Below are 13745 nucleotides of genomic sequence, written 5' to 3'. Positions count from 1 at the left end.
CCACTCATTTTGTATTTGAGGTGTAATTAACTTTGGTTGCAACATTTTTTTTTTTTTAAAAAAAAAGAAAAAAAAATGAAGGCTCGGGAAAGCCAGTATCTGCAATCTGCTATTGTCAGAGTTCAAACATGGTGGCAAATAGGCTGCTATGTTGACAGTCATGAGCGCCATGAGTCAGTGGAAATATATTGTGTTTCAAACCCAGTTCTAAACTACTGGTCACTAAAAGTTCCTCATATTAAATCAGATCCTCTTGTAACAGCTTATTCTTGGCGCTCAGATTTAACCCATTTGGCTTTTTTGTATTGGATTAAAAAGCCTTACTCCAATACAGGAGGTAATGATATTACAAAAATTGTTAGGATAATTTTGTTGTTAACATTTGGAACTGCATATAGTTAAAATATACCTCGCACAGTTCACTCCTTAGTTACACCTTTTTTCCCTTCCAGAATGAAGAGTTTCGTCAAATCATTTGGTAAAATTATCTTTGTTAGGTTTATTAATGGCACTTAGGTGATATTTTGTGTTGTGGTTGCTGTGTTGTGATTTATTTTTTCATTTTGTTTCAGGAGCTGTCAAGTGTTTCAATGGGAAGGTGAGGAACTTCAGTAGGCACTCATAGAAACCGTTTTCTACTGGTGTATAATTTTGTAATATATTATCAGCAGCAGACTGTGACTGTGGTTCCCCATAGTATTAGTGTATATCTACTTGATTAAAGGTATATTTTTGAGAATTTACAGATGCTTTTGATTGTCATGAATAATGTGTTAATAGTAAATCGATGGATAATCTACAGTTCTGTATTCTGTAAACTTTGGCAGAAATACCTCCCTCAAAACATCATTTCCTCTTGATGGTTGTATAGTTAAACATGTAATTAATGCAATATTTCCACCTTTTTCCTCTCAACAACCAGTTTGTTCTAAGGAAGTGTTTGGTAGTAACAATCACAACTCAGTGTTGCAACCAGTCCATGTACGGTGTGTCGGGTACACATATGGTAGTAGACCCACTGACCACACTGGGATCACACAATTGATGCCAGAGCTGTCAGCTCCTTGTGCATGCCAAGGAGTAGCTGTCTGTCTATTCGGGGGCACTGGGACCTTGAGCACTGGCCATCATGGTAGATGCCGTGTGATCTGGTTGGGCAGTGCCTGTGAGAAGAGATCTCGTTTGAAGTAGGCAGCACCATAGTCGATAGTTAATGTAATGAAATGACTAAAATTATCAGATGGTGGCCATGAGCATGTGACAGTATAGACTACCATTCAGTGCAGATTGTTATGACCCTAGGAACTTTCTCTCCTTGGCTATATCATGGGAGGAAAACAAAACCAAGCAAGTTGCAGAAACTTAATCTCCTCCATTCCTGGTTTGTACCTGAACAGACGAAGGGTCTTTTCTCACTAATTAGCCAATGTTCTTCATGGAGAATATTGAAAATGTATATGATGAACTCTCCTCCCTTAGTAAATTATGAGGTTGTTCGAGCTTATTTAAGGCAGCAAATCCTACTGAGTCCCAGGTGTTACTCTCTTGTAATCAACTTGGTAATGCACCTGCTAACATAACACCCCATCCTATAGGAACCTAAGCATGGTACAGGAATTAATTTTCCACTTGGACATAACACTGAAGATGGGCCAAGAACTAAGCGAATGCTTTGAGAGGTGAGGGGTCAACTTCCTACATCATGTACATAGAGGCACACCAGACAACAAAGTTGACACTGGTGCATTCCTCCTTGCTTTTGAGGGAGAGTTTACCACTGTAGTGTGAAACTGTATTTCACATCCTCAATGCAGTGCTTTAAATGCCAGGACATTGGGCACTTGTTGTCTTTAGTGAAAACACAACCTGATTTATGGCTGGCCACTTTACAAATATTCACCATGTACACTACCACCTGTTTCTGTTGGTTGCAGGGACAACCACTCCTTGGTTCCTGAAGTGTGCTACTCTTATCAAGAAAAACAAAATCCAGAAAATGAAGGTCATAGATTACCTTTCATATTTTGAAGCTCAGGAAAAATACAATTGCTTGTACCCAGTCTAAATGATATTGACATTTGGGAGTACTTTTGCTAGGTTGAAGGCAGTACCCGATGTATTTACTGTCTCGATGTCGACTTTGGGTAGTCACATAAATAAACTTGACCATGTAACAATACCAGAGAAGGAAAGTTGCTACTCACCATATAGCGGAGATGCCGAGTCGCGAAAGGCACAATAAAAAGATTCACACACTCATAGCTTTTGGCCATTAAGGCCTTTGGCAGCAGTAGACCCACATACACACACGCGCGCACACACACACTCAAGCAAACGCAACTTGCACACACGTCTGCAGTCTCAGAGAGCTGAGAGAGTGTAGTTTCTTTTTATTGTGCTTATCGCAACTCAGCATCTCCACTATATGGTGAGTAGCAACTTTCCTTCTCTGATATTGTTAAATTCCATCCTGGATTTTCCATTGTTTGATTAAACTTGGATACAATAGTCCCTCCCTTTTGTGGTTCCTGCGGCACCATCTTCGGGAACCCCTTCCCACACCTGGCTGCAGAAGCATATACTGTCTCTGGTATCTACCAATGACAGGACCGTCTTATGGTGCAAATCCTCGTCTCAGAATTATACAGAGCAACAACCCATCACCAGCCAATGGTTGAAGGAGTCACGGTATGTGGTTCTCACCAGGGCTGCCCACTCTTCTTCAGTTCCTACACCCACAGCAGATAAGTCCTCACATGGTTCTTAACTGCTGAAAGCTGTCAGAGAGAAAAAGAAGAAATCTCGGGTGAAGACTGCAGAACTACAACAAGTTATTTCCTTTTGTTCTGTGATCTGTGTTGTTCCCCAAGAAACACACCTCACTGAAGACCATTCTGCTACTCTATGAGGTTACTCTGCATAAAGATTGGAACTGTGCTGGCACCGCACCACTGGAAGTGCTATGTTTCTTTCTACGGGTCCACTCCACCTCTGCCTGGTACCATGTTTGAGCAAAGAATTGCAGCAGATATTTAGGATCATTGAAGGACCCTGAAACATCTCAAGTGATATCTTTAACAGACCTCCGTTATCACTTTTAACAGCTACATGCTAAGGCTTGCTGTCTAATTAGACACAGTAATGTGGAATGCTGGGTGCGCTATATTTCCTCATTGATGTAGGCCAAGCTCCTTACTTTACTGGGCTCCAATGATCAACAGCTGTCGTAGATCTGCTTAATGGTGGTATATGCACAAGTGTATCAGTTCCTGCCAAACACATTTCAACCCACTTTGCTACTGCTTCAGGGTCCTCTTCTTACCCAGCCACCTGTTGAACGCATAAAAGAGTAGTTGAAAACCTCACCCTCTCCTTTACCCCCACCCGCACACCAAATTATATAAAGAACTTTTACTGGCTGGAAACTGCTTCAGATTCTTGGCTTGCAACATGATATATCCCGAAGCCCTGATTTGATAATCAGATGATACAGTACCTGGATGATCCAACATCTGAATGTTACTCAAAGACACCTTCTACTCAAGGTCTTAACCATATTTGACTAGGAGGTCTTTTCCGCTTGCAGTGACATTATAGTGTCATCATCCCAAGCCTTAAACCAGGCAAATTGTTGGGAACCATTAGGCAACAGAAAGTTAAACAATGGTAGTTTTCAGGAACAGAATGAGTCGTTGTTAGGCAGGAACAACAAAGGAAACAAGCAACAATTACAGGTTACTCATGTTTTTAAGATTCTAGTTTAGACTGGTCAGTACTGTTGTGGAAAGTCAGTATGGAGACAGAGGAGTGTAGTGGTGGTGCTTTTGTTCAAACAAGTTGCAGTATTGGTAGAGCACAAGCATCTGAACGTCATAAAACAACATATGGAACAAAATGTGGCATTCGCTTTGTACTGTATGATCTGGATGAATCGGACCAAGATTTGTTGCTATGGAGATCCGGGATACACCCTGTGGGCACAAGAAGTACAGTTCCAGGAAACTTTAGTGTTTGTTATCATCGTATGAAAGTGTTTCTGGATAAGTATTCTTTCTTACAAAGTAGTTGTTTTGATCCATTTCAGATTCATAAGAAGACAGTGAAGTGTAGCCTCAGAGAAATTTTTACAAAATCAGTATTGAAAGTGAATCGGTGCATGATACCAGGACAAAAGTTATGTTCCAGGTGGGTTACACTGCTAAAAAATGAAGAATATTCTGATAATTTACATGACAGTGACGAAGAGTATCAGCCACCTACAACCACAGCGAATGAGCAATTATATACTTCAGTGGCTGCTCTTGGTTTGTCTCCCATGAAGACACACAAAGTTGGGAAAAGAGACAGGCCCAGCTATGGTAGAAGAAAACTACAAGAAGCACAAATGGAATTAAAACACAAAATAGCTGACACACTAATGGTGGAAGAGGAAGAACTATCTGCTCCAAAGGAACAGAAATGCTCTGATTTGGACAAAATTGTGCATAATAGGGGGGAGGGGGGGGGGGGAGGGGGGAATGTGCCATATCCACACACCAGAAAAAAGTAGCTATTCTTACCCTTGCACCTTCCAGCTGGTCTATTGACTGCACTGCAAAGGAATTCAATGTTTCTACATATATGGTAAAGCAAGCTAGGAAAATAAAAGCAACCCAAGGAGTGAAACTTCCTGCCAAATTAAAACTGTGCGCTGGACCGAGACTCGAACTCGGGACCTTTGCCTTTAGCGGGCAAGTGCGCTACCAACTGAGCTACCCAAGCATGACTCACGCCCCGTCCTCACAGCTTTACTTCTGCCAGTACCTCGCCTCCTACCTTCCAAACTTTACAGAAGCTCTCCTGCGAACCTTGCAGAACTAGCACTCCTGAAAGAAAGGATATTGCGGAGACATGGCTTAGCCACAGCCTGGGGGATGTTTCCAGAATGAGATTTTCACTCTGCAGCGGAGTGTGCACTGATATGAAACTTCCTGGCAGATTAAAACTGTGTGCCGGACAGAGACTCGAACTCGGGACCTTTGCCTTTCGCGGGCAAGTGCTCTACCAACTGAGCACCCAAGGACGACTCATGCCCCGTCCTCACAGCTTTACTTCTGCCAGTACCTTGCCTCCTACCTTCCACTTCAAAACTTTACAGAAGCTCTTCTGCGAACCTTGCAGAACTAGCACTTCTGAAAGAAAGGATATTGCGGAGACATGGCTTAGCCACATCCTGGGGGATGTTTCCAGAATGAGATTTTCACTCTGCAGTGGAGTGTGCGCTGATATGAAACTTCCTGGCAGATTAAAACTGTGTGCTGGACCGAGACTCGAACTCGGGACCTTTGCCTTTCGCGGGCAAGTGCTCTACCAACTGGATTACAAAGGTGCAATGAAGCTGATAGTGTGTGACATCAGTTCCTACCAGTGCATGACACACAGGTTTGAAAAGTGTCCTGGTAAGGCAAATCTTGCAGAACACATGAATAACAAACTGTATCAAGAGGATGTCGTTATCAGGAGAAAGAAAACTGGCGTTCTACGGATCGGAGCGTGGAATGTCAGATCCCTTAATCGGGCTGGTAGGTTAGAAAATTTAAAAAGGGAAATGGATAGGTTGAAGTTAGATATAGTGGGAATTAGTGAAGTTAGGTGGCAGGAGGAACAAGACTTCTGGTCAGGTGACTACAGGGTTATAAACACAAAATCAAATAGGGGTAATGCAGGAGTAGGTTTAATAATGAATAGGAAAATAGGAATGCGGGTAAGCTACTACAAACAGCATAGTGAACGCATTATTGTGGCCAAGATAGATACGAAGCCCACGCCTACTACAGTAGTACAAGTTTATATGCCAACTAGCTCTGCAGATGACGAAGAAATTGAAGAAATGTATGATGAAATAAAAGAAATTATTCAGATTGTGAAGGGAGACGAAAATTTAATAGTCATGGGTGACTGGAATTCGAGTGTAGGAAAAGGGAGAGAAGGAAACATAGTAGGTGAATATGGATTGGGGGACAGAAATGAAAGAGGAAGCCGCCTGGTCGAATTTTGCACAGAGCACAACATAATCATAACTAACACTTGGTTTAAGAATCATGAAAGAAGGTTGTATACATGGAAGAACCCTGGAGATACTAAAAGGTATCAGATAGGTTATATAATGGTAAGACAGAGATTTAGGAACCAGGTTTTAAATTGTAAGACATTTCCAGGGGCAGATGTGGACTCTGACCACGATCTATTGGTTATGACCTGTAGATTAAAACTGAAGAAACTGCAAAAAGGTGGGAATTTAAGGAGATGGGACCTGGATAAACTAAAAGAACCAGAGGTTGTACAGAGATTCAGGGAGAGCATAAGGGAGCAATTGACAGGAATGGGGGAAATAAATACAGTAGAAGAAGAATGGGTAGCTTTGAGGGATGAAGTAGTGAAGGCAGCAGAGGATCAAGTAGGTAAAAAGACGAGGGCTAGTAGAAATCCTTGGGTAACAGAAGAAATATTGAATTTCATTGATGAAAGGAGAAAATATAAAAATGCAGTAAGTGAAACAGGCAAAAAGGAATACAAACGTCTCAAAAATGAGATCGACAGGAAGTGCAAAATGGCTAAGCAGGGATGGCTAGAGGACAAATGTAAGGATGTAGAGGCCTATCTCACTAGGGGTAAGATAGATACCGCCTACAGGAAAATTAAAGAGACCTTTGGAGATAAGAGAACGACTTGTATGAATATCAAGAGCTCAGATGGAAACCCAGTTCTAAGCAAAGAAGGGAAAGCAGAAAGGTGGAAGGAGTATATAGAGGGTCTATACAAGGGCGATGTACTTGAGGACAATATTATGGAAATGGAAGAGGATGTAGATGAAGATGAAATGGGAGATATGATACTGCGTGAAGAGTTTGACAGAGCACTGAAAGACCTGAGTCGAAACAAGGCCCCCGGAGTAGACAATATTCCATTGGAACTACTGACGGCCGTGGGAGAGCCAGTCCTGACAAAACTCTACCATCTGGTGAGCAAGATGTATGAAACAGGCGAAATACCCTCAGACTTCAAGAAGAATATAATAATTCCAATCCCAAAGAAAGCAGGTGTCGACAGATGTGAAAATTACCGAACTATCAGCTTAATAAGTCACAGCTGCAAAATACTAACACGAATTCTTTACAGACGAATGGAAAAACTAGTAGAAGCCAACCTCGGGGAAGATCAGTTTGGATTCCGTAGAAACACTGGAACACGTGAGGCAATACTGACCTTACGACTTATCTTAGAAGAAAGATTAAGGAAAGGCAAACCTACGTTTCTAGCATTTGTAGACTTAGAGAAAGCTTTTGACAATGTTGACTGGAATACTCTCTTTCAAATTCTAAAGGTGGCAGGGGTAAAATACAGGGAGCGAAAGGCTATTTACAATTTGTACAGAAACCAGATGGCAGTTATAAGAGTCGAGGGACATGAAAGGGAAGCAGTGGTTGGGAAGGGAGTAAGACAGGGTTGTAGCCTCTCCCCGATGTTGTTCAATCTGTATATTGAGCAAGCAGTAAAGGAAACAAAAGAAAAATTCGGAGTAGGTATTAAAATTCATGGAGAAGAAATAAAAACTTTGAGGTTCGCCGATGACATTGTAATTCTGTCAGAGACAGCAAAGGACTTGGAAGAGCAGTTGAATGGAATGGACAGTGTCTTGAAAGGAGGATATAAGATGAACATCAACAAAAGCAAAACAAGGATAATGGAATGTAGTCTAATTAAGTCGGGTGATGCTGAGGGAATTAGATTAGGAAATGAGGCACTTAAAGTAGTAAAGGAGTTTTGCTATTTGCGGAGCAAAATAACTGATGATGGTCGAAGTAGAGAGGATATAAAATGTAGGCTGGCAATGGCAAGGAAAGCGTTTCTGAAGAAGAGAAATTTGTTAACATCCAGTATAGATTTAAGTGTCAGGAAGTCATTTCTGAAAGTATTCGTATGGAGTGTAGCCATGTATGGAAGTGAAACATGGATGATAAATAGTTTGGACAAGAAGAGAATAGAAGCTTTCGAAATGTGGTGCTACAGAAGAATGCTGAAGATTAGATGGGTAGATCACATAACTAATGAGGAAGTATTGAATAGGATTGGGGAGAAGAGAAGTTTGTGGCACAACTTGACCAGAAGAAGAGATCGGTTGGTAGGACATGTTCTGAGGCATCAAGGGATCACCAATTTAGTATTGGAGGGCAGCGTGGAGGGTAAAAATCATAGAGGGAGACCAAGAGATGAATACACTAAGCAGATTCAGAAGGATGTAGGTTGCAGTAGGTACTGGGAGATGAAAAAGCTTGCACAGGATAGAGTAGCATGGAGAGCTGCATCAAACCAGTCTCAGGACTGAAGACCACAACAACAACAACAACATGATGAACTCCTTATGGATGACGATGAACTTGTTTCTTATAAACAACGAACATACATGGATTGCACAAGTTTTGAAGCAAAGCAAAGCGCACTGGAAGATTTTATTGAAATGTGTTTTTAAAAAAATGGACAAATTGACCACACATCTTCACAGTAACAGCACAATCGGCTTATTTCCAGTTTTGTAAGGATAATTTGAAACAAGATGAAATTATAGTAATACTAGACTTTTCTGAAAATTATGCATTTATAGTTCAAGATGCCATCCAAGGATATCATTGGGACAACAGTCAAGCAATTCCCCAGCCATTTGCAATTTACTATAGAGGTGAATCAGGTGATGTGTCTGTCATGAACCTGTGCGTTTTTAGTGACTGTTTAATTCATGATGCCATTGCAGTTCATGCCCACATTCACACTGTCATGGCATATGTGAAAAACAAGCTGCCTCACATACATTTTGCGAAATACTTCAGTGATGGGGCAGCTAGTCAGTACAAAAACTGTAAAATATCTCAAAAATATATGCATGCATTACCATGATTTTCAGATTCACACCTCTTCAATTATTTACCTGGGCACAGAAAATTATCTCTAGCATACAATCATTCTATGTTTTGAAAGATTAGGTGAAATCAGTCAAAGAGTTGCTAGAAAGCAGACTAGAACATGTTAAAACTGTTGCAGGCACAAGGAGCCATCATCACTGCTCTCCAGTGGACTCAGAAAATCTGCAGATGAGCAGACTGTCCGGTTGTAACTATAGGTTCATGCACAACATGTGTCTTCACAGTGTGTCTGACTCAGGATTCAGAAGCAAAAGCAGCGACATACAACCAGGTTGCTATGGTATTGCTATTTATGATGACAAATGGTACTTAGGATGTGTTGCAGAGTGCTGTGAAGCAGAAGGTGATGTGTTTGTGAACTTCATGGCACCAGCAAGATCATTTCATTGGCCACGTTTGGCAGACAGGTGTTGGATTCCTTTTGAGCATATTCTTATGACAGTTCCAGTTCCTACCACAGTGTCAGGATGACAGTACAATTTGCCACTCAATGTACAGAGCACAGTAGCTAAAGTGTGGGAGAACTTCTGTTCGAAGCACAATCGACTGGTTTTTAGCAGTTAAGGTGCAGTAAACAGTAATGATAGGTTGTGTTAATCTGTCTATATGTTGTTGCTTAGTGATTAAATAGTTGTGGGAGGGGATAAGAAGAGGCAGAACAGTTTACGATACGTTTTTACAAAGTTGTGTTGTGGAACAATGGCCACATCACCAAATACATCTTTCAACTTCAATTTTACACAAATGTCTTGCAATAATATGCTGAAATTTTGAGATATATATCATTATGGTCTACTTATGCAGTGTGTGAAATTTGGCTTGGATATCACTTGTCCCTTTTGTGCTACCACACTTCGAAAATCCATATTTTTCAGGTAATTTTTCAAATTTTTGTATTTTCATGTGCATGTAACTCAGTTTTTGTGACTGACATGGGCATGATGAGTTCTATGTGTGTTTAGGCCACATTAAACTTACCACAGAAAGATTTATACCCTTTTTGAGTGAATTATATTTGGCATAGAGGGCACCTACAATATGTACCTTTTAATGGATTACATTTTTTTAATCACATTTTGGAATTTTTTATTTTCCCTCAGAAATATGTTGTTGGTGTTTTGATTCATAGAGTGTGTTCTCTAAATGGATGTTACTGGGCTGTTAAAATTTCACTGGACTGTGCGGAATAGTTCCGAAGTTATTAAGACCTGAAATTGGGTCTGAAGATAGACTGCGAGATGCGGGTTGCAGTTTCCGGGTCATGCCACCTTCTTTCACAAGTCATAATTCTGGAACTAATTGGCAGGGGAAACTAATACTTTCTACATGAGTGTTCCACACATGGTAGAATTAGTGTACTGAATTTCAGTCAAATCTGAGACTATGAACTGGAGCCCCTGGTTGAACTGACGTGGAATGACCCTATAGTAAATTTTTAGGTATACATCACAGTAATATTTCACTTTTATGTGCATGAACAGATAACTTGAAATTAGAAAGAAAACAAACAATTACGATAATTGGAAAGTTGACGTATTGGTATGATATACTGCAGCAGTTAATGAAGTACTGAACTGCGCATCACAATAAATATGATAATTAGTCACACATGCAAACTATACTACTAATTATGAACAACACCAATATTTATGCAGAATAAACTATTAATTTACTTTTGATGCCAGAAAAGACCATTTCTCAAGAAACTTAATACTTTAGTTCCAAACTTCAATTAGCAATCAAAATACTTTGTGATAATGGGTTGTAAAGAACAGTCATAAAAGATGCAAGTTGTTTGCGCTTTGTTTATTCTTGGATTGCAGAACATCAACAAAAAAAGTTATCGAGGAACTGCAGTTTTCAATCACATAGGACTTAGCTGTATTGTTGCTGTAGATATCGTGTTTGAGTGGCGGATAAACAATATTCATATTCTCCATCATTCCTTCTGTTGCAGTGCTATGTTAATTATTGGATAGGGTCTCTTCTCTTCTTCTGGCATCTCCCTATATAGCCACACAGGTATTTTTCCACATGCTTTTCCTCAGTCATCACAAATGCACACAGCTGCACCCAAAGCTAACGTGACTACATACTACCACTGATTCTATTACTTGATGCTGTTACGGGAAATAAAGTCTCTCCTAATGAGTGTATTTCTCTTATGCACATAATAAAATGTAGTTTGTTTCTTTTTATTACACATTCTACTTTTCTGTGTTGTTTAACTTTTGAAAGAGTTGGTCACAATAATAATAATAATAATAATAATAATAGCAAATACTTAATTGCTGAGACAGAAAAATGACAATTTTTATGCAAATGGTTCCCTATACAGGTGGCATTACTTGTTACACTTACAGAATGTTGGTGCATACTTTGAAGTGTCTCAATGTGGACAGTTAACTGAAATTAACAAATATGGAAATGAAAATTATGTTGTGTCTTTATGTTTCCAAATTAAGCATCTTTAAATATATGTTACTTTCTTAACTGTTCCATTATACATGCCCCTCCAGTTCAGCTCAGCACAAGTTTACAACTGAAAACTGGTTGAACTGCCTCAGACAGGGCATAAGTGTTACAAAGATGTAAGAGATGCACCTAGATATGTGTATCTGTCTGTTTACCTTTGATTTGTTTGCATAAAGTAAGTATTTTCAGCAGTGAAACAGATGACTCGATTATCATATTTTGCTTCCCTTTAATCAAACCTGGATGCAGACACGAATCTTAGCACGGCAGCATGAATCAGTGTGCCGAAAAGCGTCTGCAGCAAAGAATTGCAGCAATGACTCTGAACAGTGAATCAGTTTGTAGGCCTGCTAAGGTTTACCAGAGGAGTGCTGTAATGAGCTACACATCTAGATCAGGCATGTTTCTTTGTTTCATTTTCTTTTAATCGAGCCTTTTGGATATGATCCACTCAGCCTTCCTGCAGTACATGACATGCTACAAATTGAAAGACATATCTACTGAATCACATATGTTATTTATATTGGTTGTAAACAAATTAATTAAATGATGGTGTGCCCTCAATGTTGCCATTAGATGTCACTCCAAACATCAATTACATATGGAATAGAGAACATTCATGTCTGCTAAGAAGATTACATAAACTTGTTCTCAGAGCTTTAAGCACAGCAGTATGAAGTGGCCCATAAACAAATTCACTACTACACCAGCAAGTCGATCGGCCATAGACACTTACTTAGTGCTACCCATGCAAAGTTGGGGGGTGGGGTTGCTGGTTACATGTATTTCCCAGATTCTATTTAATTGAAAAATTTGTAGTAATAATTTAATATTGCAGTGCTGAACTTGGTATGATAAAAAGAGTAGTACAGACTGAACTGAAACAGCACTGATCTTTCAGTGTTTTACAGGTGCCCATAGAAATGCTTATCTGTTTACGTTGTAAGGCGAACATTAATATCATTACTACATAGTGAAATATTTAATTATTTAACCTGATCAAATAAGGACCATCAGGACATCTCTTACATTGGACCAAGGTTTCACACACACAGTACCTTTTTTTTGCATCTTGGGTACCTCAGAAATAACAATAATTTTAATATGACAAATAGTAATAAAATGATTTCTACTGCTTCCAGTAATAATAATAAAATAATAATAATAGTGGCAGATAATATAAAAGAATTTATACGTGTGCAAAGTAGATGTTTTCTGATATAGCGAGTTCTGGGAAAGAGAAATTTAAGAACACCTCTGTTGCCTGATCTGATTTTCAGCGAGTTCTGCATACAGACTCTGCAAGCCACCATATGGTGCATGGCAGAGGATACCACAGAGCTCTGCTAGTCATTTTCTTTCCTGTTCCACTTGTAAATAGACATTGGCTTTAGTAGAATTGTTCTGCTGATGGCGTCAAATGCAGGTTCTCTAAATTTCCGTGATAGTGCTTCATGATTCCAGAGACTCCCATTTGAGTTCATGAAGCATCCCCATAATATTTGCATGCTGACAGAATCTATTGGTAGCAAATCTAGCAGCATGTCTCTGAATTGCTTCAATGTCTTCCTGCCTTAGTCATCCCTCTTTTACTCTGTTTTAATTGCTTTCAGGTGTGATTAGCCCCATTTAGCTGACATACCCTATTTTCCCTTCTAGCAGTAGTACTATGATGAATAGTGGCTACCCCATTTTCCCTTTTAGCAGTACTATGAGGAATAGTGGTTGCTGTTTCCCTCTTCATTACTTTGTAACAGATTGAGGGTGGGACAGCCCCCGTCATGTGCAGAGCCCATAAGGACACTCGCTTGGCCCCACCCACCTACTGGCATGATTATTTCCCTCACATTATTCTTTTACTTGGGTGCAGCAGATAATCATTACATTTTTGGCCATCTCACTTCTACTATTATGATTCCCTCAGCTAGGAAATATTCTGTGCTCCGTAACTGCCTTCGAGCTTAATTTGGGTTGGTTGTGGTAGGGGAAGGGGGTAGAGTCTATGCAGATGGGGTTTCTCTCACCACAGATGCGCCATGAGAGACCCCTCATCTCCTCCGACAGACATACTGGCCTGAACCATATACTTCTACTTCTCTTTAACTTATTTCATAGATCTTGCATCAGTATTGCTTTCAAGGCACCCTCACAACTTCTAGATACTTTCATAATTTGATCAAATTTCTTGCTGACATCACTAACTACAGGTGAAGCCTCTTAACTGAGGGACTGATGCACTCACTGGTTAGTTCCTTAACTGCCAATCAACCAACCTACCAACAATTGTCGAGTGATTAGAAACTGCTGTGAGTG

General features: G+C 40.0%; 1 protein-coding gene across 2 annotated transcripts in view; it reads left to right on the top strand.

Annotated features, from left to right (window-relative positions):
* Window positions 1–13745, top strand: part of LOC126413333 (transmembrane protein 131) — a 374881-nt gene that overhangs the window by 61623 nt on the left and 299513 nt on the right. For both annotated transcript variants that reach the window (XM_050083243.1, XM_050083244.1), the window contains exon 3: window positions 573–598. In XM_050083243.1, coding sequence (XP_049939200.1) covers window positions 573–598 — 26 coding nt within the window. The remainder of the gene's footprint in view (window positions 1–572; window positions 599–13745) is intronic.

Source organism: Schistocerca serialis, chromosome 7 (genome assembly GCF_023864345.2).
Source record: "Schistocerca serialis cubense isolate TAMUIC-IGC-003099 chromosome 7, iqSchSeri2.2, whole genome shotgun sequence".
NCBI lineage: Eukaryota > Metazoa > Arthropoda > Insecta > Orthoptera > Acrididae > Schistocerca > Schistocerca serialis.
This window is presented reverse-complemented; position numbering and strand designations above follow the sequence as displayed.